Genomic DNA, 20030 nt, shown 5'->3' with positions numbered 1-20030 from the left:
AAGAATTTAAGCTTGTATAGTCACTAAGGCTAATCCAATTGATGGCCCCTTCCCAAGAATGTGGCTGCTAATTAGGTTATTCAAATTGATGTTTATGTATAGTTGTAGCCAGCAGCATATGGTGGCAGATAGAAAATTTTCTATACAAACTCGAATTGCTTATTCTAGACAACACTCTGATTGATACATCAGTCTGAATCTTACATATCCTTACAAAGAATTTTTGCATCACTATGCAAAAACACGTCGGAGTAGTAACGAAGCAGCGAGTCCGACTTTAAGTTGCCCCTGTTTGTGGAAGGCTTTCCTGGTGCTTCAATTGCACACACAGTGGAAGTGGTTGCCTTGGCTTGGTTAGATGACACCAAACAACCCTCAAAGAATGCGTGATGCGCATATGGAATCACAAATCAGGGTTTTGGACGTGAATATGGACCCTGTGCCAGGAAGTGTTGAGAATTCCTCTCAGGTTCCAGATGACCTCCACATTTTCGGGTTGGACGTTCGCAGATATATCGACCTGTTGAACAAGATTTGAATGTTTAAGATTTATAACCATTAAGTGACAACATAGTGACGATTACTTACAGCTTTAGTGCAAATTTCAGTAGTGTGAGAGACATCTGCCTCAGCCTTAAATAGCACCCATGCCCACTTGTCACTACTTGTATCATCTGCAACATATGGAATTCCACTCTTTTGGTATCTGATTGCTTCCACCCATGTCTTGCCACCATCAAAAGATACATCTACTCTTTCGATCCCCCGCCCACCTCCAGACGCTGCGTATCCATGAACTACTATCTGCAAAGAAATTGATGATGATGTAAGGAGGTGGAGAAGCTTTCCATAGTTGACCAAATGTTGTGTTGGTGACTTGTAATGTAAGTCAATAGTGCAATGCTGTGTGACACAACATAATGACTTTCAAATTGGAGTTTGCAACTCATGACTACTTGCAAAGTTGGCCCTATTCCCATTGTGCTTAATGAAAACTGTGCTTAAACAGATGACATACCTTTCCAGGCTTCACTGTATTTTCTTCCTCCAAAGAACAAATAACAGACTGCAAAATCCATCAAAGACAATGTTCATGAGTTCATTGAAAATCATGTCAGTGAAGGTACATATACCTAAATAAACAAGAACTATGCGCAACGAGCTCAAAGCTATTGATTATCGATAGAAATACCTGAACAGGAAAATCCATTTGAGGCCTCCGGGTTGACCAATCAATATTTTCCCAGTTCACAGTAGGAGGAAACATTTTGTAGTCCCTTTGCATAAAGAATCCCTGTTCCACTATAATAACTCAATTATTCTATCCATTGTAAGAGTCATATAATACAAGAACAGATAATGCGACACGATTAGTAAGATCAGTAAAAACCAACCTGACACTCATTTTCAATTATATTGATGGAACTCAGCCATTTAACAGAACGAGCACCTATAACACCAGGAACAATTACGCGCAGAGGATACCCGTGATCCCTGTTTAGAGGCTTCGGCATAGTAAAATAGGTCAGCAAGAACGTGGACACATACTTTTACCTCACAACTATAAGAAGCAATTAGAAGAAATCTGATCTGAAAACTACACCAGCTGTTTATTTACCTCTCCATTCATCTCATATGCAAGTAAAACCTCAGCATCTGAGTTTGTTGCCTGAATTAACGGAATTGATCCCTTGTACGGTCCTCCTTTTTCCTCCTAAAAGACAGCCATCATACAATATAAAACATTCCCAAGTAAAGAGAAGAACGTGTAGTACAAAACTGAAGCTCACCTTGCACACGTCAACACTTACGAACTCAACATGCTTTCCTCCTAATGGGGACACTGATGTTAACTTAGAGATCCCCACAAGTTCAAGAACATCAGCAAGTTTAGCCCCACCCCAAATAGCTGAAAGGAAACATAAAACAAAAATTATAAAAGTTTAATTTTACTTTTCTACGTGCAATTTATAGGTGACGGAAATTAATAAGCATAGTAGCAAATTAACCATTTCCAATGGCAGAAACATCCCAGCCAACACCTTTCACTGCTTTTACTTTGCTCATTGCAGTCCTTCTATTACCTGCACACTGGTTAGCTTGAAACGAACCGAATCAAATTACGATGCAGCTGTAACTAAAATATACAGTCTTCCCCACAATAATGCATTAATCTGAGGAGGTGGCCAAAGCTGGAAATGCCTTGTCTAACCAACTCAGTAAAGCCAAACATTGATGGCATGACAGTTGACCAACTTACTTGTAAAGTGGCTGTCACAATGTGCCTTCGTAGCTTCCTGTTTCAAGTTACCAAAAAGTTTTACTCTCTTAATTGATTAAGATGAACCAACTACAAAAGACATATAGTAGTTACCTAATATCAGCCATTGATAGTTCCAGGGGCTTTTCCACCAAACCACGTATAGACACTCGATATCTGCTCACACACAAAAGTGTTATAACCCCGGATTTGGACGAAGTAATCGCAAAATGATGAAATTGGAAAAAGAATAAAACATTGCTTAGAATTCGTAAACTTTCCTGTGAATTTTTCATTTATGGATGCAATAATAGCAAGAGATTAAATTTCAACATAGTTCTCAAGTTTTCCCAACAGACACAACTCTTTCTAACTTTAAATTCATCTACTCCGTCGGCTAAAACCTTACCACCTACCTCAACATATGCTAACAATTTGGCATATATAGTATAGCTACAAAAAGATGAAGAAAAAATGGCAAACTGCTGTTAACCTTTCAATGTCATCAATGACAGGGATTGGGCCATGGTTTCGCTTGTAGAACAAATCTACTGGCGTCACATAGGATGCGATTAAGGCTGAACGTGGTGGTTCTGCGTTGAAAGGTTCCTGTTTCACACAAACACAGTGCAACCACACACATTCATTTCAAGCTACCAAGCATGAAAACGAAAACAGCTACAATTTTAAGAACAAAAACGGGAGTGAACCGCTTGTCCGTCTCTCTTAAAGATAACAGAATTTACCTAAAAAGGGAAAATAAAATTGGATAATTATGATTTAAGAATATATGATGAAAACCCAACCTGGGAATTTACAATGAGACTTGGATGACGTGGGGGTTCCTCAGTATAATTAGATGGAGCTCTTAGGCCTGACATTTTACAAACGTTAACTGCAGCAATGAGAAACAGAGACAACAGAGGAACCAGAGGCTGAGAATAAAAGCAACCAAATTCATGTGTGGTATACATATATAGTGGTACATACTACATTATTTGTCACGAAATTGCTTTATCAGCTTTTTTTATGTTCAAATTCTTTTATACCACGTGTCATATGCTGGTGGGAACTTCTTTCATGTTAGGGATTTTTTTTTGGGTGACATTTTTTATCTATCTATATACATAAAGCAAAACGTAGAGAATGGTGAAACATTCAAAATATCAAAAAATACCCTTAGTTAATTCAAACATTAAGAATTGAAATTATTAATTAAATGAGGATAATATGGTAAATTTACAATTTTTTCATATTAAAAAATTAAAATTAAAAGAAAAGTCAGATAATATATCCTATTTTTATGGAACACAACTACCCATTATCTTTTTTAATTCTAAAATAAATAAATAAAAATTTAAAAGCCTCTTGTATCTATAAATCAAAAGGTAGAGAATTGTAAAACATTCAAAATACCAAAAAATACTCTTAGTTAATGCAAACATTAAGAATTAAAATTATTAATTAAATGAGGATAATATGGTAAATTCACACTTTTTCATATTTTTAGATCATGGATCCTATTTCATTATCGAACAAAAATGTACCTATACGTTTTCTAGGATAATCTTAGTGGGTGTTTAGGTGTACCACTAACACTCAAGTAATTGTACAAAATTCTTGTCCAAACCAAACATATAACGAACTTGTTTAATGCATTAAAGGGGGAAAAAGGTATAACTAGGTTACGTCAGTTGATAATGACAGTGAATTTGTCATTTTGCACTCAAGTTTGAGGCTCCTGGCATAAATTAGATTGGATTGATTTAAACTATCTCAACTGACGGTGAGTTCGCCATTGTGCACTCAAGTTTGAAACTCCTAACATAAATTTAATTGGATTGATTTATACCGTCTCTTATTCTATAAAGGAAAAAAAAAAAACAAAGTTAATGAACTAGCTTAACTCAGTTCGACAAATAAAATAATTCCATAATAGAAATAAATTTATTTTTTTTTGGTAATTAATAAAAAGAAAAAAAAAAGTTGGATGGATGAAATAGGCAATGATGATAGTCCGGGACTCTCCTACCACATGTAAATGTAAGTGTATGTGGTGGATGAGTGTGACCACGGACCAGTGTTTTCCAAGAAGGTACGTAGGATTAGCAAGCTGCGCTGACACGGCAGCCATCGGCCAAAGCCCAAGTATGTTAATTTGTGCCAATTGCCACCGATTGGTATATATGTAACAGCCCACCAGCCACGCCGATCAAAAACAAAGTCAGGCCCAGTCTACATAAAAGTCGGCCACACCCTTTATCTTTTTTGTCCTGCTTATATATATATATATATATATAAATTTGTTAAAGAAGCTTGCCAAATTCACAATATAAAAACACTAACCAAGTTCTGATATTTTGCCTGTAGAGAATTAAGAATTGGCTCTTCCGTTCAGCATGGGAGACAAGGTAGAGAAGATCATCCTCAAAAGCCCGGCACTTTTAAAGGTACCCATTTTCCTTCATTTCTTCCTTTCCTCAATGCCATCAACTCTCTCTCTCTCTCAGCTGTTTCGATCCTGGAGGCCCCTTTGGGCTTAGTGTCAACTTTAAAAAAATTATAGCTAGGAATGATCCTGAAATTTATTCTTGTTTCCCTGGTTTTTTTTTAAAAAAAAATTATTTAATTTTATATAAATTCATCTTTGGGGGATTTGTCAATCTTTTACAAGAATGCGGATAATTGTTTTTATCAATAATTATGAGTTTTTTTTTATACCCTTTTTTAGTATATATGAGATGGATGCATGATGCACAAGTGTCATATATTAGTTTTATTTATTTATCATATATCATGCATGATGCACAAGGGTCATATATCATGCATGGATGATGTACAACTGTCATATATCGTGCATGATGCACCTGTATTAGAAGCTTTCAATCCAGAAGGACAGAAGCTTGTGGGATTTCCCTCTATATTATACTAATTAGGGCTTTGAAGATCTTTTTAATTTCAGCAAGTTAGTATTTCCTTTCTTTAGTTGTTGATCACCAAGTTGAAAATAGGAGAAAAAATTTGCAATCCCGGTTATATACACCTGCTCTTCCTTTTTTGTCTCATCTCTCATTACTTGTCACGTGATGAGTCAAATCCGTGTATGCAATAGATACAAGTGAAACGCTATTGGAGATGTTCTAATCATATTTTATGGATATACAATGTGTCCCTGACACTAACAAAAATAGTACATTAATGGTCTTAATTTTTCTTGTGCATATTACAGTACATCTTCGAAACAAGCTGCTTCCCAAGAGAACACGAGCAATTGAAGCAACTAAGGGAAGCCACTGTCGAGAAATACCAATTTTGGTAGGTTTAATTAACATTTGTATTTAACTATTACAGTCCCGATCTCTTGGACCACAGGAGTCCAAGAGATTGTGGTCACCCACCGTTGGATATTAATCCAATGGTTCAAAATGATATATATAAATGCAATATGACATAAATGATTATTACCCGATTCAAGTCAACCGTTGAATTTACATCCAACGGTGAGTGACCATAAATTTCTTGGACTACAGGGGTCCAAGAGATCAGGACTGTTAACTATTATTAGAAGCAAGTAGTACTATTGATTAAGGATGTAATAGTAATTAAAATAAAATTAATTTGAAATATATGAAGTTACTTGACTGACCCTGACGATGAATAATTAAATTTTGAACACGTATAGGAGTCTCATGAATGTGCCTGTAGATGAAGGCCTGCTTCTCTCGATGATTCTAAAGCTCATGAATGCAAGCAAAACACTGGAACTTGGTGTATTCACTGGCTACTCTCTTCTTACAACTGCTCTTGCACTACCTCATGACGGCAAAGTATAATTTTTCAATTTCATTAAAATAATATTAATTAGTTAGATTATGTGGTAATTAAGGACAGCACAACATTATGAGTTTCATTAATTCTTTTCAGATAACGGCAATCGATCCAGATAAAGAAGCCTATGAGTTTGGATTGCCATACATTCAGAGGGCTGGGGTGGATCATAAGATTAATTTCTGTCACTCAGATGCCCTCACTGTCCTAAATGATCTCATTGCCAATGTAAGTTAAAAATCTGTGATTTCACAAAAATCAATTACCCAACATACCTAAGTTCGAAAAAGGAAATGTTATTCGTACTTCCAAATTGCCGTCCTATCTAGTGAGTGACGGACGACAAACTGTGAGCGTGAATAACAATTGTCTTTGGTTTAACTTGTTTATTTATTTGCATTGGAGATTTTAATTTTAAACATATGTAAATAATTAATTAAAGCAGGGGAAGGAAAAAGGGAGCTTTGATTTTGCATTTGTGGACGCGAACAAGGACGCATACATCAAATATCACGACCTGCTGCTAAAGCTTGTGAAGGTCGGAGGAATAATAGCTTATGACAACACATTGTGGTTTGGGACAGTGGCAGAAGCTGAGGAGAATGTGGAGGAATTTGCAAAGAAAGGCAGAAAGCATTTGCTGCAACTCAACAGCTTTCTTGCCGCCGACAATCGCATCGAGTTAGCTCTTGTTTCCATCGGAGATGGACTCACCCTCTGCAGGCGTCTCTATTAGGATAATAGTGTTAGCTACCATGAAACAAACTCCAATCATGTTGTTGTTGTTGTTGTTTATATAATAAATAAAATAAAATGAGACAGTTTGATTTACCCATCTATGGTAATTAAAATGGTGAACATCATCTTATCTTCAAAACTAGGTTTTGCCTATTTATGATGTGTTGGTGTGGAGGAGATCTATGTGGTTGCCTTGCCTTTTGGGATTTGATAAGCTAAGTGTTGATGGTATGTTTCCTCCTCATGGCCCGTTTGGTACCCAAAATGAATTTCTCGGAAATGAAACTCCTGTGTATGTCTAATATTTGGAAGTTGTTTAAAGAGCCAAAATATGATTAACCTCTACATAGAAAATTCATGTCTAAGTGTCAGACTAATAATGCACTTGTTAAACATGAAAATGCATAAGAATGTACTTGTGGAACATGAGCCTGCATTCTTGTACACATTTAAAGTTTCTAAACTTCAAATCAATTAAGAAATATAATAAGATGATGGGTGTCTAAAGAGACGAGTTGGGTGTTAATAGAATTACTCAATATCTCGTTTAGTAGAGATTAGGCCTATTTGACATGAGCCCGATGAACCTATTTGAATCCAAAGTGGGTAATAGCTTATTAATTTGGGCCAATGTCCTTTGGGTTGCATTTTTATACCCGAAAGAAAAACATTAAAGAAAAAGTGGGTTCAATGCTTGCTACCTTCCAAAGACATCAAATCAAAGTTCATCTTAGCATTTGACATGTCCGCCTTTTTATAGCTAACATATGGGCAGAGCTCTTATTAAGTCGCGTATTCTTGTTTGGTGCATAAGATTGGATTGGATAAGTCATTAAATCTAAAGTATGTTGAAAGAGAAAGTGAAAGTATAGGTGAATGATTTCCATTTTGAGGGGTATTAGGAGAAATAAGTTATAAGGTGTTGTTATCCTACTATTTTGCGAGGATTAGGCGAGTAAGTTTTCTTCATGAATAATTCATCTTCTACTTGCAACTTGGAAAAAAAAAATTTGTTTCTTCCTTTAACATGCTTTAAATATAAAGAGTTATCCAATCTAACCCAATACTATACACCAAAAGAAACTAATTCAGTGTGAAAAAAATGCCCACAATGATTCCTATTAGAGCAACTCCACCGAGGAGCCCAAGCTCGAGGCTGGGGGGAGGCCAAGCGAAAAAGCCAGTTCCAGCCGGCCACTTTTGCCCGGGCTGGATGTGGGACCCATGAAGACGGGCTGACCCGAAGGCAAGTCGCGCCAGACCTGCAGCCCGAGGGGGGAGATGACTTCAGCTTGCGCTGATGTCAGCCCTGCGTTCCACCAACAGCTAGAAGACATGTGCCGTTGTCTGTGCGCTCCGATCTCCTGCTCTCCTCCAATCCAAAGGCTGGTTTTTTTTTTTTTTTTTTTTGGCTATAAAATTATGAAAAAAATTCGAACTTTTTTTTTAAAAAATACCAAAAAATTCTAGAATTTTTTTTTCTATAAATACCTACCAATACTTTTCACTTTCAACACTAAATCCTCATACATTTTCTTCTACTTCTACTATTATTTACTATTTACTCAATATTTTATTCACTTTTAAATTGTATTTTTATTTATCATCTTATCTGAAAATTTTATCCGATTGAGATATGAATTTTATAATAAATATTGACACGTACGAACCCAAAAATCTTATCCAAATTAATTGTTTAGTTAAACAAATTTGTAAAAAAAATAAAAAAAATAAAAAAAATTTACCCTTTGTCATGGCAACTGATGAAAACATACATTATTTTTTGCAAGGAGAATCACTATTTACATAAATAGTAACTGTCATAATTCCCCCTTTGCCAAGGCAAAAAGCAAATGAGTGAGGTTACTCGTAGACAAGTAATTTCATTAGTCATGGAAGAAATCATTGGCCATCCAACTCAGGTGGGTCCACGTTGTGTAGGGCCCATCTCTTGTGGTCCATTGGCACGAAGTAAAATACGTGGAAGTAGCAGGTACACAGAACCAAAGCAAATAATATAATATGCGTAATGCTTTTTTTTTTTTTTTTTGGGTTACAATAATATGCGTAATACTTTGATACTAGTAAATATACTACAAATTGTGTTTCTTGTTTGTGTTTTATATGTTGGGCCTATGGCTCTCCATCCACCTCTATTGGTTTCCGACCATATTGATGTCGGATCACATGAACACCAGATGTCGCCCACGTGGCCCGATGCGGTTTCATGTCCCATCTCAGCGCCTGTTAGTATATTTGTCGGCCATCACACGACACCGCACACACTCTTCTACACGTACGCACTCTCTGAATATCAAAGATATGTGCAGTTGTGGATTATGCCAATTCGTATTTCGTCTCATTGAATTCTACGTTTTAATTCCGAAGATTAGAATAATTTGAACTAGTTTAGACTATCTTCCTGAGGAAAATAAGTAGATGAAAGATGTGCATGCATGTACAGACAAATAATACAACTATATTATTATACTACTAAGTTGGACATTTATTTGGACTGTCACTTTGACTTGGTTTTTGGTAGATGGGGTCTGTGAGAATTTGAAAAGAAACTAGTGTTTTTAATACTCGGTTATTATAATAATAATGAAGGAGTTATTTTCACGAAATCCCAGACATTAAACTGGTCTTAATCATTGAAACTGGAATTCACTGGAACAAGGAAAACTGGTGGAAGAGTACATTGCTGTTATGAAATGCTTTCTTGTGGATCGTGTGCTACTGCCAGGTAGGTTGCTAAGATTTTGTCTGCCCTGCTCTGCTCTGTTTGTGTCAATCTTTTGATTTGTGTAATTTCTGGTGTTAGAGAGATAGAACGAATACACATGGTGATCAATCAATTTACTGTGAAATCAATTGATTGAAAGTTAAAGTTTAAACAAGCTAGGAACTCTGCTGGTTGTTTTATGCAGCTGATGCAACTTGTGTTTGCTTCAAGCGAAAGGGAAATTATCAACGGATCTGCATGAACTTGACACCCCTTCAGGCAAGTATTACATGTTCTTTTTGCTGTCTCCATTGTGCATAATCTGTATCACCTCAAATTGTAACAATAGACCAATTAGAATTATTTTCTTGGTAGTAATTCAGTAGAGTTTGTTTTTTGCTGGTTTGAGATCCTTCTGTTTCTCTAGTTCTTTCCATGATGTTATTTCATTTCACCCTATAATATTACAGATGTATTTGGAAACTTGCAGGAAGAAAGAATGCGACGGTTGAAGCGCCGAATGAAGGTTTACTTTGATGCTGCTAGGGCAGATCACCAGGTGCAATGTTCATTTGAAATCTTTGTATGCTTGAGCATTTACAAATAAAATGTTCTCAAATGACATGTTCAAATGGTTCTTTGGTAATTGTTTTCTTAAACTTAGTTGTTAAAAAAGAAATAAAATTTTGATGAGGACAGGAAGCATTGAGAGCTCTTTGGTATGCTACATATCCTGGTCAAGAGCTTCAAGGCTTGATATCGGATCAATGGAAAGAGATGGGATGGCAGGGAAGAGATCCATCTACTGATTTCAGGTTGTCTTCTTTAAAAAAACTCATCTGTTGTCCCAGATTTTGCGGTCAAATTTGTTCTGTCAGTTTGTGCTGGCTCTTACTTGGTTAGTTCGGATTCTCTACCTGACAGAGGTGCTGGTTTCATTTCTTTGGAGAACCTCCTGTTCTTTGCAAAGACCTTTTCGGTAAGACATTACTTAGATGTCTAAATAGAAAGTTACAAACATTAAGAAGTAGCTTTTCTCCTCTTCCCATATAATCAAAAAACGGAGAGCTTGATACATATGTATTGTTGTAGACATCTTTCCAGTGCCTATTGAAAAAGCAGGGAGGAAAGCCGGCTGCTTGGGAATATCCGTTTGCTGTTGCTGGTGTAAATATCACATTCATGATCATGCAAATGCTTGACCTTGAAGCCAGTAAGTTACAACTTAGGATATTAGATCAAATCTTGTCCATTTTACAAATGACAACTTAAAGTTTTTCTGTTTCTCTGGAATCGGCCAATCTGCAAGCTTTGTTTTCTTCTTTGGAGAGATAGCTCATCATGCTTGTTTGTTTGGCAGCAAAACCCAGGACTTTCATCAGAGCAGTTTTCTTACAAATGTTGTTAGGTAAGAGCCCGAAATCGCATCCAATTCAAGTTACTGCTTTGAATTGAAGCATACAAATTAATTGAACCATAAGTTTTTTATGGCTTTCTTGTTATTTTTTGATGTCATTTCAGAAAATGAGTGGTCCTTTGACTTGCTTTATTGCGTGGCTTTCATGGTTATGGACAAGCAGTGGCTTGAGAGAAATGCTACATACATGGAGTTCAATGTGAGAAGAATCCTTCATCTTCATAAATTATGTCTGTTGAGAATTTTTAGGATCTTCTGCTGCTGAGTGATCAATTCAAAAGGGTTTTAAATCAATCTGATTGAAGTGTGTATGTGTGTGTTACAGGATGTTTTGAAATCCACTCGAGCTCAGTTGGAGAGGGAACTGCTAATGGATGATGTCTTCCGGATTGAAGACATGCCATCTTACAGCCTTCTTTGTTGACGACAGTAACCAAAGCTAGAAGCACACAGAAATGACTGACCTCAAAATTGTACAATCATTTTCACTTTGAGGAGCTTATGAGAATTGTGGTCAAGGGTTGAGGAAAGGAAATTAATTAATTGATTATTTCATTATATTATTCACGATTGAAAGCTTATATTATATGTGTTCAATGTTCATAACTTCATATGAATTCGTATATATGGAAAGTTAATCCCATATAAATTTGATTTCTTCTTCCCATTGGGGCTTTTGCATTTTGCCCTATTTTTTATGATCCTTTTCTCCTTGCGTAGCCATCTTAGGATATCAAATTGAATATGACGTCTTCAAAAAATTGTCATTCATTGTTTAGATCTGTCTGGACAGATACCTATTTGAGTTTTTCTTTAAGAGATCCATGTGACCCATGTCTGCAATTTGTAGGTTTTTTCCTGTAATTTTTCTACCATTGAAAAATAAAAAAAACCATTTTCAAAATTTCATGTGGAGTAGAACAAAATACTCCTCAATTTGATTTCCCAAATTCTTGACTGACAGCTGGCAACTCCAGTTTTGCCTAATGAGAGAGAGAGAGAGAGAGAGAGAGAGAGAGAGAGAGAGAGAGATTGGGTTGCTCACTTTATGCCACCTTTGGCCTTTGGGTCACAGCCACTCTTGGTATCTTATCCTCTTTGCAAGACAAAGATTGCCAGACTATGATAAGATAGGCTTTATAATGCCTATTGCAAACGTGAACAAGGTAGAACCCTTTATTGTAGATGATTTTGCAATTAAGCTCTAAGTCAGATGGTAATGATCCTATTAAGGATTTAATCCCATACCTAATGCAGGTTAGTGAAGTTCAATTTTCTCATCCATACGGACAGAGAGAAAAATGTTACCTGCTAATTTGTCTCTAGTTATACCGACTCTCAACCATAAACTCAGCGTTAATCAAACATTAGTATAATTAAATAATTTACCAATCAAAAGGTTAATGGGCCACCCCAACAAGTGAAAGATTAGATCAACACATCAGATGATCCAAGTTTTCCAGATGAAGTTAATCAAATATTATTAATTACTATCCAAGTTTGAAGCCAAAATAAAGCATGAAATCCACATTCTAAAAATGAAGGCAGAACCGTATTCTTATTCGCCAAGGTACATATGATATATTGCTTAAGAATGAAGTCAAAGGCTGGTCAGTGTGGTGCGAAATAGGTGTACACAAATCTCTGAATAAGAGACCCTAACTAAAAGAATTCCAAGTTTAAATTCAAATAATGGGAGAGGGAAAGGGAAAGGGAAAGGGAAAGTCACAAAAAGCTCAAGGTTTTAAAAGAACTGCTGATCCTTGAACCGAAAGCTTGGGCATTACCTACCTTTGCCACCCTTGTCTTTTAAGCAAAACTCACACCCAGAGGTCCACCAGAACACACACACTGCCCCCCTCTCTCAGCCATTGGGTGCTTAACAAGGAACTTCCCACTCTTTCTCTTTCCACTCTTTCAACACTGCCCCGTTAACTTAGCTGCTGCATGTCAAGGAAATAACCTTATCTGCAGCCTGAGTTTCTCTGAAGGAACCATATTCAGATGGGTTCATTTCAAACACCGATAGGAATGCGAAGCTCCAATCTTCTCGAAACTTCATGTGGATACCTGCTTCAAGAACTGCAGGCAAGATTTTCTTCTAGTTTTATCAGATAACTAATGGCTTTGAATTGTTCTCATTCGGGAATTTTTGGTTTTTATTTTTGTTTTTCTGTTCTTCAATGTGAATGGACAGATGATTTGGAATGAAGTTGGACAAGATCACTTTGAAAGGGAGAAGGTACTGCTGGACCTAGAACAGGAATGCCTAGAGGTTTATCGGAAGAAGGTTGATGCTGCAAATACATCCAGAGCTCGCCTGCACCAGGAGTTGGCAGAAGCTGAGGCTGAATTTACCCATCTTCTTTTGTCCCTTGGTGAACGATCTCTACCTGGACGGGTAGGTTGCTTATTTATCAATCCCGGTAAACTCAGTAAATTAGAATGGCCATAAACATAGCATGCATGTTAAAGCAGAAGCCAAATTCATACGTTAATAGTGAGGATTTACTTCTAGAATCATTTGGCAGTCTTCTAGTTAGATTTGAAGCGCATATATATTCGAATTTTCATGCGAGGTCTTAACTATAAATATTAAAAATTCTTACTCGCATGAACTGATTCTTGTATTAACATCAGCCAGAAAAAATGGCGGGAACACTGAAAGAGCAGCTAGATTCAATCACGCCGGCTTTGAGGGAAATGAGATTGAGGAAAGAAGAAAGGGTGAATCAGTTCCGAACTGTACAAGGGCAAATTCAGAAAATTTCTGCAGAAATAGCAGGTCAATCAGAATCAGAATATGATGACTTATCATCAGATATCATGGTGAATGAGAATGATCTATCCTTGAAGAAACTAGAAGAGTATCAGACAGAGCTACAAAGACTCCGCAACGAGAAGGTACCATAACTGTACTTCAGAAATTGTTTTGTGGAGAATCAATCAATAGTCTGTCCTTCTAAATAATGATCATCCAAATCCCTTTTTAAGTTATTTTGTTGGTCTTGCAGAATGAAAGGCTCATGAGGGTGGAACAATATATAGATGCAGTCCACAAATTGTCTTCAATATTAGGAACAGACTCCTCCATGGTCATCACCAAGGTTCATCCAAGCTTAAATGACTTATGTGGGATAACCAAAAACATAAGCAACGGTATTTTGGCTAAGCTTAACAGCACGGTGGAATCTCTAGACGAAGAAAAGCTAAAACGACTTGATAAGGTGATAATTAGCTATGCAGTTGTATCAGTATTCATTTGAGCAAAATTAATTGTCAAGGCTGCCACCTAGGTTTCTGCAAAACAGATATACTCACCATGTCTTAGTTATACTTGGGTTAGATAAAGCATCAGTATGATATATTTCTGCATATACTTTCTCAGCTTCACCATCTTGGCAAAGCATTGACAAACTTATGGAATCTCATGGACACACCCTATAAAGATCGTCAATCGTTTTCCCATGTTACTGGCTTATTATCACTCTCATCAGCAGAAGTATCAGATCCAGGAAGCCTAACCCTAAACATAATCCAGCAGGTAAGTATAAAATTTTGATGGCACTTCATTTTATCAGAAAAAGAGAAATAACAATTTTCAAAGTCTTTTTATAGGCCGAAGCTGAAGTCAGGAGATTGGATCACTTAAAAGCAAGCAAGATGAAAGAACTATTTTTCAAGAAACAGAATGAGCTCAAGGAGATATGCAATAAATCACACATGGAGATTCCTTTGCAGTCAGAGATTGATAATCTAATTAACCTCATTAACTCTGGTGTGGTTCAGTGATTTGCGTTTATTTGTAATAAGTGAGATGATTTTCCTTGTTTAAAGATAGAGTAGCCTGTAAATTGACTTAAATGTACGACAGGGGAGATTGACCATGCAGATCTTCTCATGAGCATGGATCAACAGATATCAAGAGCAAAAGAAGAAGCTTCTAGCAGAATGACTATCATGGAAAAGGTGGAAAAGTGGATGCTAGCACGTGATGAAGAGCGTTGGTTGGAAGAATACAGCAGAGTCAGTATTTCACACACATCGATTTACATTTGTACTAGGCTCCTACATTTATAATTACACACATACACATCACAGTTACTAATCAAAAGTACCTTTTTTAGGACGAGAACCGGTACTCGGTCAGCAGAGGTGCACACAAGAACCTGAGACGTGCAGAACGCGCCCGAGTATTAGTCAACAAAATCCCAGGTAAAATTAAGAACTGTTTCTTAGCTATATGCATTCACACCCAACATGAAGCAGGATTGTCATACATAAGAGGTGCACAACTCAAAGATTATATTCAAACACTATGTAATGCTAATAAAGAATATCATTAGCTGGATGAGTAGCAGTATTCTCCTTAAACATCAATCAAATTAAAAAGAAAAATGTAAATGCATGTGCAATGTTTTCACATCATATGGTTTAATGACAACCAATAAAGATAAGTAAGTTTGCTCACAATGCCACAAAAATGCAGCTTTGGTGGATTTGCTAATAGCAAATACTAAGAGTTGGGAAGAGGAAAGAAAGAAAACTTTCTTGTATGATGAGGTACATAACTTATTGTTCTGTGATACTGTAAAACAATCTTCTCTTATTTGATTCTTAATTGCTGATTTGTGTTGAGCATCTGATGAAGACATTAATATAATACACGCAGGTACCTCTCCTAGCAATGTTGGAAGAGTATAATGTGCTAAGGCAGGAAAAGGAGGAGGATAAGCAAAGACAAAGGGTTAGTTTTATTTGACAATGAAATGAAAGGTTCACAATTCATCAGAATATGAAAGTGTCGCATTTTTATTTTTATGTCTGTTTCTGGTAAGACATCCCAGATATTTGCAACAAACTCAATAGAATCACACCTCATTCCACAATGGCCCATTGGCCTGTGTATTTTTACCAACATGATGAGGCAAGTTTTCCTTCCAGGAAATGAAGAAGGTCCAAAGCCAAGTAGCAGTTGAGCAAGAAAACTTGTTTATTACCAGGCCAAGCACCAGTGCAAGGCGAACTTCAACCAGAAGTGTAAATGGAGGTTTTAGCAATGCCATACCTCTAAACAGAAGGCTTTCCCTTGGCCTTCAGCAATTGGGACCAAACAGCATAAACTCAGGCACTCAAGGCATATCCTTTATAAAGGAAGGTAAGAAGGCACGGGGACAAAAGATGTTTGCTCGACCTGGCCTTGTTTCTCACCTTAGAGATGAAACAGCTTCAGTGGTATCAACATTTTCCGGCCCACAATCTCCCTGAATGTTCTCTGCTTCGTCACCCTTCATATGCTGTGGGGAAACATGGGGCAGAAAGTGTGTGCTCAAAGACATAATAGATCATGCAGAAGAATAAGTTCAGCTATCATATCAGCTAAAGAGCCTATGTATTTATGAATCACCCCTGTACCAGCAGAAGTGTCTAGAATTTTAGGCAATTGTAATTGCAAAGGCGAATAAATAAGTTCTAGGATTGTTGTTTGATATTAAGCATGTTAGCTTTTGTCCAAATCATGGATTGGACAGTGTAATATTGCAAGGAATGTTATAAGTGATATACAGACTGATCAGACTTCCAAAACATAGGATGTGTTTATCTCAACAGGGTTTGAAAAACATAGCATCAGAAAACAAATCTAAAAGGAAAATGAGAAAGAAAAGGTAAAGAGAAGGCCGAGGAAAGGCAAGGGGTGATTACAAATTTAGAGCACTATAAAACAACATTTGATTTGGGATATGAACACAAGCCAGAAAGAAAGTAAACAAATTCTGCATTAAATTAAACAACATATAAACATACACGGGAGCAGAATGCATTAGGAGTTGATACTACAAATGACTCATCTAGTTTTCAGGTTTAGTGCATATAATATCAGTGAAATGTAAGCAATGCAAGACCATGCCCTTCTACTTTTCTCGTCTCTTCAACAGTCTTCCAAAAAGGTTCATTCCTGCTGCTCATGTAATCTCCTTGAGACCAATCGTCCGTTCTTAGGGGTAAAACAGTAATTAAGCCTATAATAAAAATAAATAAAATAAAACGAAAAACTGTAAAAAGTCCTTTTTAAAATAGAATATAAATACAAAAGATAAGAAGAAGATTAAAAAAAGGCCAATTGGCACACCCTCTGTGTGCCAAGAGGCAAGTTCATATTAAAACAGAACTCCATCACTCATATTAATTAATATGGTATGCTATCACTTTTGGTTTTTGATTTCATAATCCTTTCAGCTAATAGATCAATGCAGAAGAATAAGTTCAGCTATCATTTCAGCTAAAGAGCCTACGTATTTATGAATTACCCCTGTGCCGGCAGAAGTGTCTAGAGCTTTTAGACAATTGTAATTGCAAATGCAAATAAATAAGTTCTAGGGTTGTTGTTTCCTTATTACTACCAAACACTGCAGTTAGCGAAAGTAAAAAAATATTAAGCTTGTTAATCATGGATTGAACAATTTAATATTGCAAGGAATGTTATAAGTGATATATTTTTCATTTATGCTAAACGGAAAATACAGAGAAAAGAAGAAGAGAAATCAGGGCAGGGATTAAAAATTTAGAGCACTAGAAAGAAAGCAACATTTGAGATATGAACAGAAGCCAGAAAGAAAGTAAAGAACTTTTGCATTAAATTAAACAACACAAAAACATACATGGGCTGGGAGCAGAACGGTAGAGATTTTCCCCCCATTGCCGTGGAGCTTCACTGCAGTGCTTAGGTCAATCATAAATATCAAATCCATAGGAAAAATAGAAAATTGATTATAAAGAAAAATTAGAATTAATCTCCTTGTGTCCATCAGATATTTTCCATTGGTTTCTCACAATTACAACTTGACCAAACAAAATGATTTTGCTTCTTTACGACAGGCAAAGAACGAACGAAGATCTAGGACTCGTTGGTCTCAATTGGCCCTTCACCGGTCTCAATTGGACCTTCGTCGGTCTCTATTGAAGCTTCGTCGGTCTCTATTGAAGCTTCATCGGTCTCAATTGGACCTTCGTCGGTCTCAATGGGGGCTTCATCGATCTCAATTGAAGCTTCCTCGGTCTCAATTAGGGATTGTTCGGTCTGAATCGGGATTTCTTTTGTCCGAAAGAAGTGATCGATCCGGCGAGTGCCAGCTGGAGCTGGTTTATCGGAAACGGCGCGAGAGCGGTTCCGATCTCGTCTAGCCGGAGCTGGAGCATGGGAAACGGTGCGCGAGCTGCTTCGATCAGTAGGCTGATGATCGGACGGCTGAGAGGGCACGGGAAGCTCATCCAAAAGGAAATCGCTGGTCGGGCGATGCCTCTTGACGGCGACTCGCATGTGTTCGAGCTTCACGATCTTGCGCTTCTTCTCCGTCGCAACCTCAGCCGACCTCTCCGCCAGGAACTCCAGGAAGAGCTGGGCGGAGCACGATACAAGGAGTAAGGCTTCTGAATTTACCTTGTTGATGCCCCTGTCCAGCTTCATTATCCTCTTCACCCGAGTATTCGGAAATTCGGGTCGGATCTGTGAATTTTCGGATCGGATCGGTTCTGCGTTCTCTTCTTCTTGTGCTACCTTCGCTTTTTCCTTTACTGCTGCATTCTCTACTGCTTTTTCTGGGTCATCTTCTTCTTGCTCTGCGTTCTCTTCTGCTTGCTCTGCGTTCTCTTCTGCTTGCTCTGCTTTCTCTTCTCCTGCTATGTTATCTTCTTCTCGTGCTACGTTCTGCTCTTCTGCCATTGATGGTTGCGACGCTCTCTGGTCAGGAATAAGTAATCGAAAAACGAAAATGTTGTGTTAGGGTTTTGAAATGGCGGGAAATATTCCCTGTTATCATGTTTTTGAAGGACGACATTGCACTTGTATTAGAGGTTATATTAATTTGTTTGCCATATCAAGTTCAGAGGTGTTTGGAATTTTAAACGAGGGTGCTTTCGGCATAACGTTTGTACACCCGCCAGGTGAAATATCATTCCCGCCAAGAAGATAATTTTATTTTCTATTTTATTTTATGAAATAGTAATGGCTAAAGAAAGTAAATGGCCCATCAAATCTAAGTAGTGAAAGCCCAAGTCTAATTATTGGTTGGTTTAGTCTGATTCCACTCCAAATTTGCCAACCCATCAACAGTTACCTCAATGAAAATGATAGTGTTAATTGAACAAACTCACACGTACATTGGACAAACGGTTCAAGTCGTTGGTTTCATCTAATTTTGAAAATGGTAGTGGCGGCGAGTACTTTTTTGGGTTTTGAGGGGGCGAGCACTTTGATATGTGGGCAGAGAGTATTACAGTAATATTGCGTTGGGAAGAGACATGATGCGACAAAAAAGAGTGTGTTGTGAATAGGTGTGAGCAAAAGGAAGAATGGGAGAAAAATGAGAGGGTGAGAGGAAGGAGATGCAAGAACTGGCAAAAATTGAGATTTTTAGGCCATTTTCAACTATATTGGAGCTAAATTCAAATTTTTACTCTCTAAAATATAATTATTCATGTGTTTTTAGGACTCAAAAATAACATTTTCTTCAACCTTGCAGACTCATAATTTGAGTCTGCAACTATTAAATTATTTAAAAATAATTAACCCCTAAATTTTTTTTCTCGTTAATTTTTCTTGACATTATTATTGTTTCAAAGTGATTTAATTTTCTAAACATTTTAACCTAAACAAATTAAAATTTCAAAACATAATAAAATTTCACTTAAAAATAAAAACAAGTAAAACAACATTTTATTTCATGGACTTTGAAAGTAAAAAACAAGTAGCACATGATTTATATTAAAAACAATGGAACCACACAATTTTTTTTTAAGCGGTAGCAATTCCTGGAGTTACTACTTTTGCGTATGCCTGGAATAATTTGAACCCTTCATTGAAGCCATTGCCATAATTGTCTCTATTTTTACTTTTACTTTTACTTCATTGAATTCCTTTATCCTCATTCAATAATGTTCTGAACTTTTGCCCACCTTCACTTGTGTTCTTCAATTATTTTCTAAACCCTTTCTCATCCCCTATTGTCTTATTTCAGTCATGTTCTGAACCATTGCTCAGCTTTGTCCATCTCACTTTATTGGAT

At 36.9% G+C, this 20030-nt stretch overlaps 5 protein-coding genes across 7 annotated transcripts; 3 read left to right on the top strand and 2 right to left on the bottom strand.

The window, feature by feature from the left end:
• Positions 1 to 38: 38 nt before the first annotated feature.
• Positions 39 to 3184, bottom strand: LOC117616545 (sulfite oxidase-like). Of its 2 annotated transcripts, none has more exons than XM_034345892.1 (12): positions 3067 to 3184; positions 2754 to 2869; positions 2375 to 2437; positions 2261 to 2297; positions 2010 to 2091; positions 1791 to 1909; positions 1619 to 1714; positions 1395 to 1505; positions 1193 to 1294; positions 1019 to 1066; positions 589 to 804; positions 39 to 520 (listed from the first exon to the last, which is right to left on the bottom strand). In XM_034345892.1, exons 1-12 carry the CDS (start codon positions 3139 to 3141, stop codon positions 404 to 406), a joined length of 1182 nt encoding a protein of 393 aa, XP_034201783.1. In that variant the 5' UTR covers positions 3142 to 3184; the 3' UTR covers positions 39 to 403. The 2 variants fall into 2 exon arrangements, with proteins under 2 accessions (XP_034201783.1, XP_034201784.1); XM_034345893.1 differs by having other exon boundaries at positions 628 to 804.
• A 1364-nt stretch (positions 3185 to 4548) lies between these two features.
• Positions 4549 to 6960, top strand: LOC117616544 (flavonoid 3',5'-methyltransferase-like). Its single transcript, XM_034345891.1, has 5 exons — positions 4549 to 4710; positions 5490 to 5575; positions 5943 to 6087; positions 6185 to 6316; positions 6534 to 6960. The coding sequence occupies exons 1-5, from the start codon at positions 4660 to 4662 to the stop codon at positions 6822 to 6824; spliced, it is 705 nt and encodes a 234-aa protein (XP_034201782.1). The 5' UTR covers positions 4549 to 4659; the 3' UTR covers positions 6825 to 6960.
• Positions 6961 to 9364: 2404 nt separating this feature from the next.
• LOC117615002 (ELMO domain-containing protein A) lies at positions 9365 to 11617 on the top strand. Its single transcript, XM_034343961.1, has 9 exons — positions 9365 to 9572; positions 9757 to 9830; positions 10042 to 10110; positions 10251 to 10366; positions 10476 to 10530; positions 10644 to 10764; positions 10912 to 10959; positions 11073 to 11167; positions 11294 to 11617. The coding sequence occupies exons 1-9, from the start codon at positions 9536 to 9538 to the stop codon at positions 11390 to 11392; spliced, it is 714 nt and encodes a 237-aa protein (XP_034199852.1). The 5' UTR covers positions 9365 to 9535; the 3' UTR covers positions 11393 to 11617.
• Positions 11618 to 12721: 1104 nt separating this feature from the next.
• Positions 12722 to 16554, top strand: LOC117638444 (65-kDa microtubule-associated protein 8). 2 transcript variants are annotated; one of them, XM_034373571.1, is made up of 11 exons: positions 12723 to 13056; positions 13166 to 13369; positions 13609 to 13872; positions 13983 to 14195; positions 14357 to 14512; positions 14587 to 14746; positions 14843 to 14994; positions 15096 to 15183; positions 15458 to 15531; positions 15641 to 15715; positions 15913 to 16554. In XM_034373571.1, the coding sequence occupies exons 1-11, from the start codon at positions 12973 to 12975 to the stop codon at positions 16234 to 16236; spliced, it is 1794 nt and encodes a 597-aa protein (XP_034229462.1). In that variant the 5' UTR covers positions 12723 to 12972; the 3' UTR covers positions 16237 to 16554. The 2 variants fall into 2 exon arrangements, with proteins under 2 accessions (XP_034229469.1, XP_034229462.1); XM_034373578.1 differs by lacking the exon at positions 15458 to 15531 and having other exon boundaries at positions 12722 to 13056; positions 15913 to 16029.
• Positions 16555 to 17582: 1028 nt separating this feature from the next.
• On the bottom strand, positions 17583 to 18758 carry LOC117615337 (dr1-associated corepressor). Its single transcript, XM_034344404.1, has one exon. The coding sequence runs from the start codon at positions 18686 to 18688 to the stop codon at positions 17864 to 17866; it is 825 nt and encodes a 274-aa protein (XP_034200295.1). The 5' UTR covers positions 18689 to 18758; the 3' UTR covers positions 17583 to 17863.
• Between the last annotated feature and the right edge of the window lie 1272 nt (positions 18759 to 20030).

Source organism: Prunus dulcis, chromosome 1 (assembly GCF_902201215.1).
Source record: "Prunus dulcis chromosome 1, ALMONDv2, whole genome shotgun sequence".
NCBI lineage: Eukaryota > Viridiplantae > Streptophyta > Magnoliopsida > Rosales > Rosaceae > Prunus > Prunus dulcis.
This window is presented reverse-complemented; position numbering and strand designations above follow the sequence as displayed.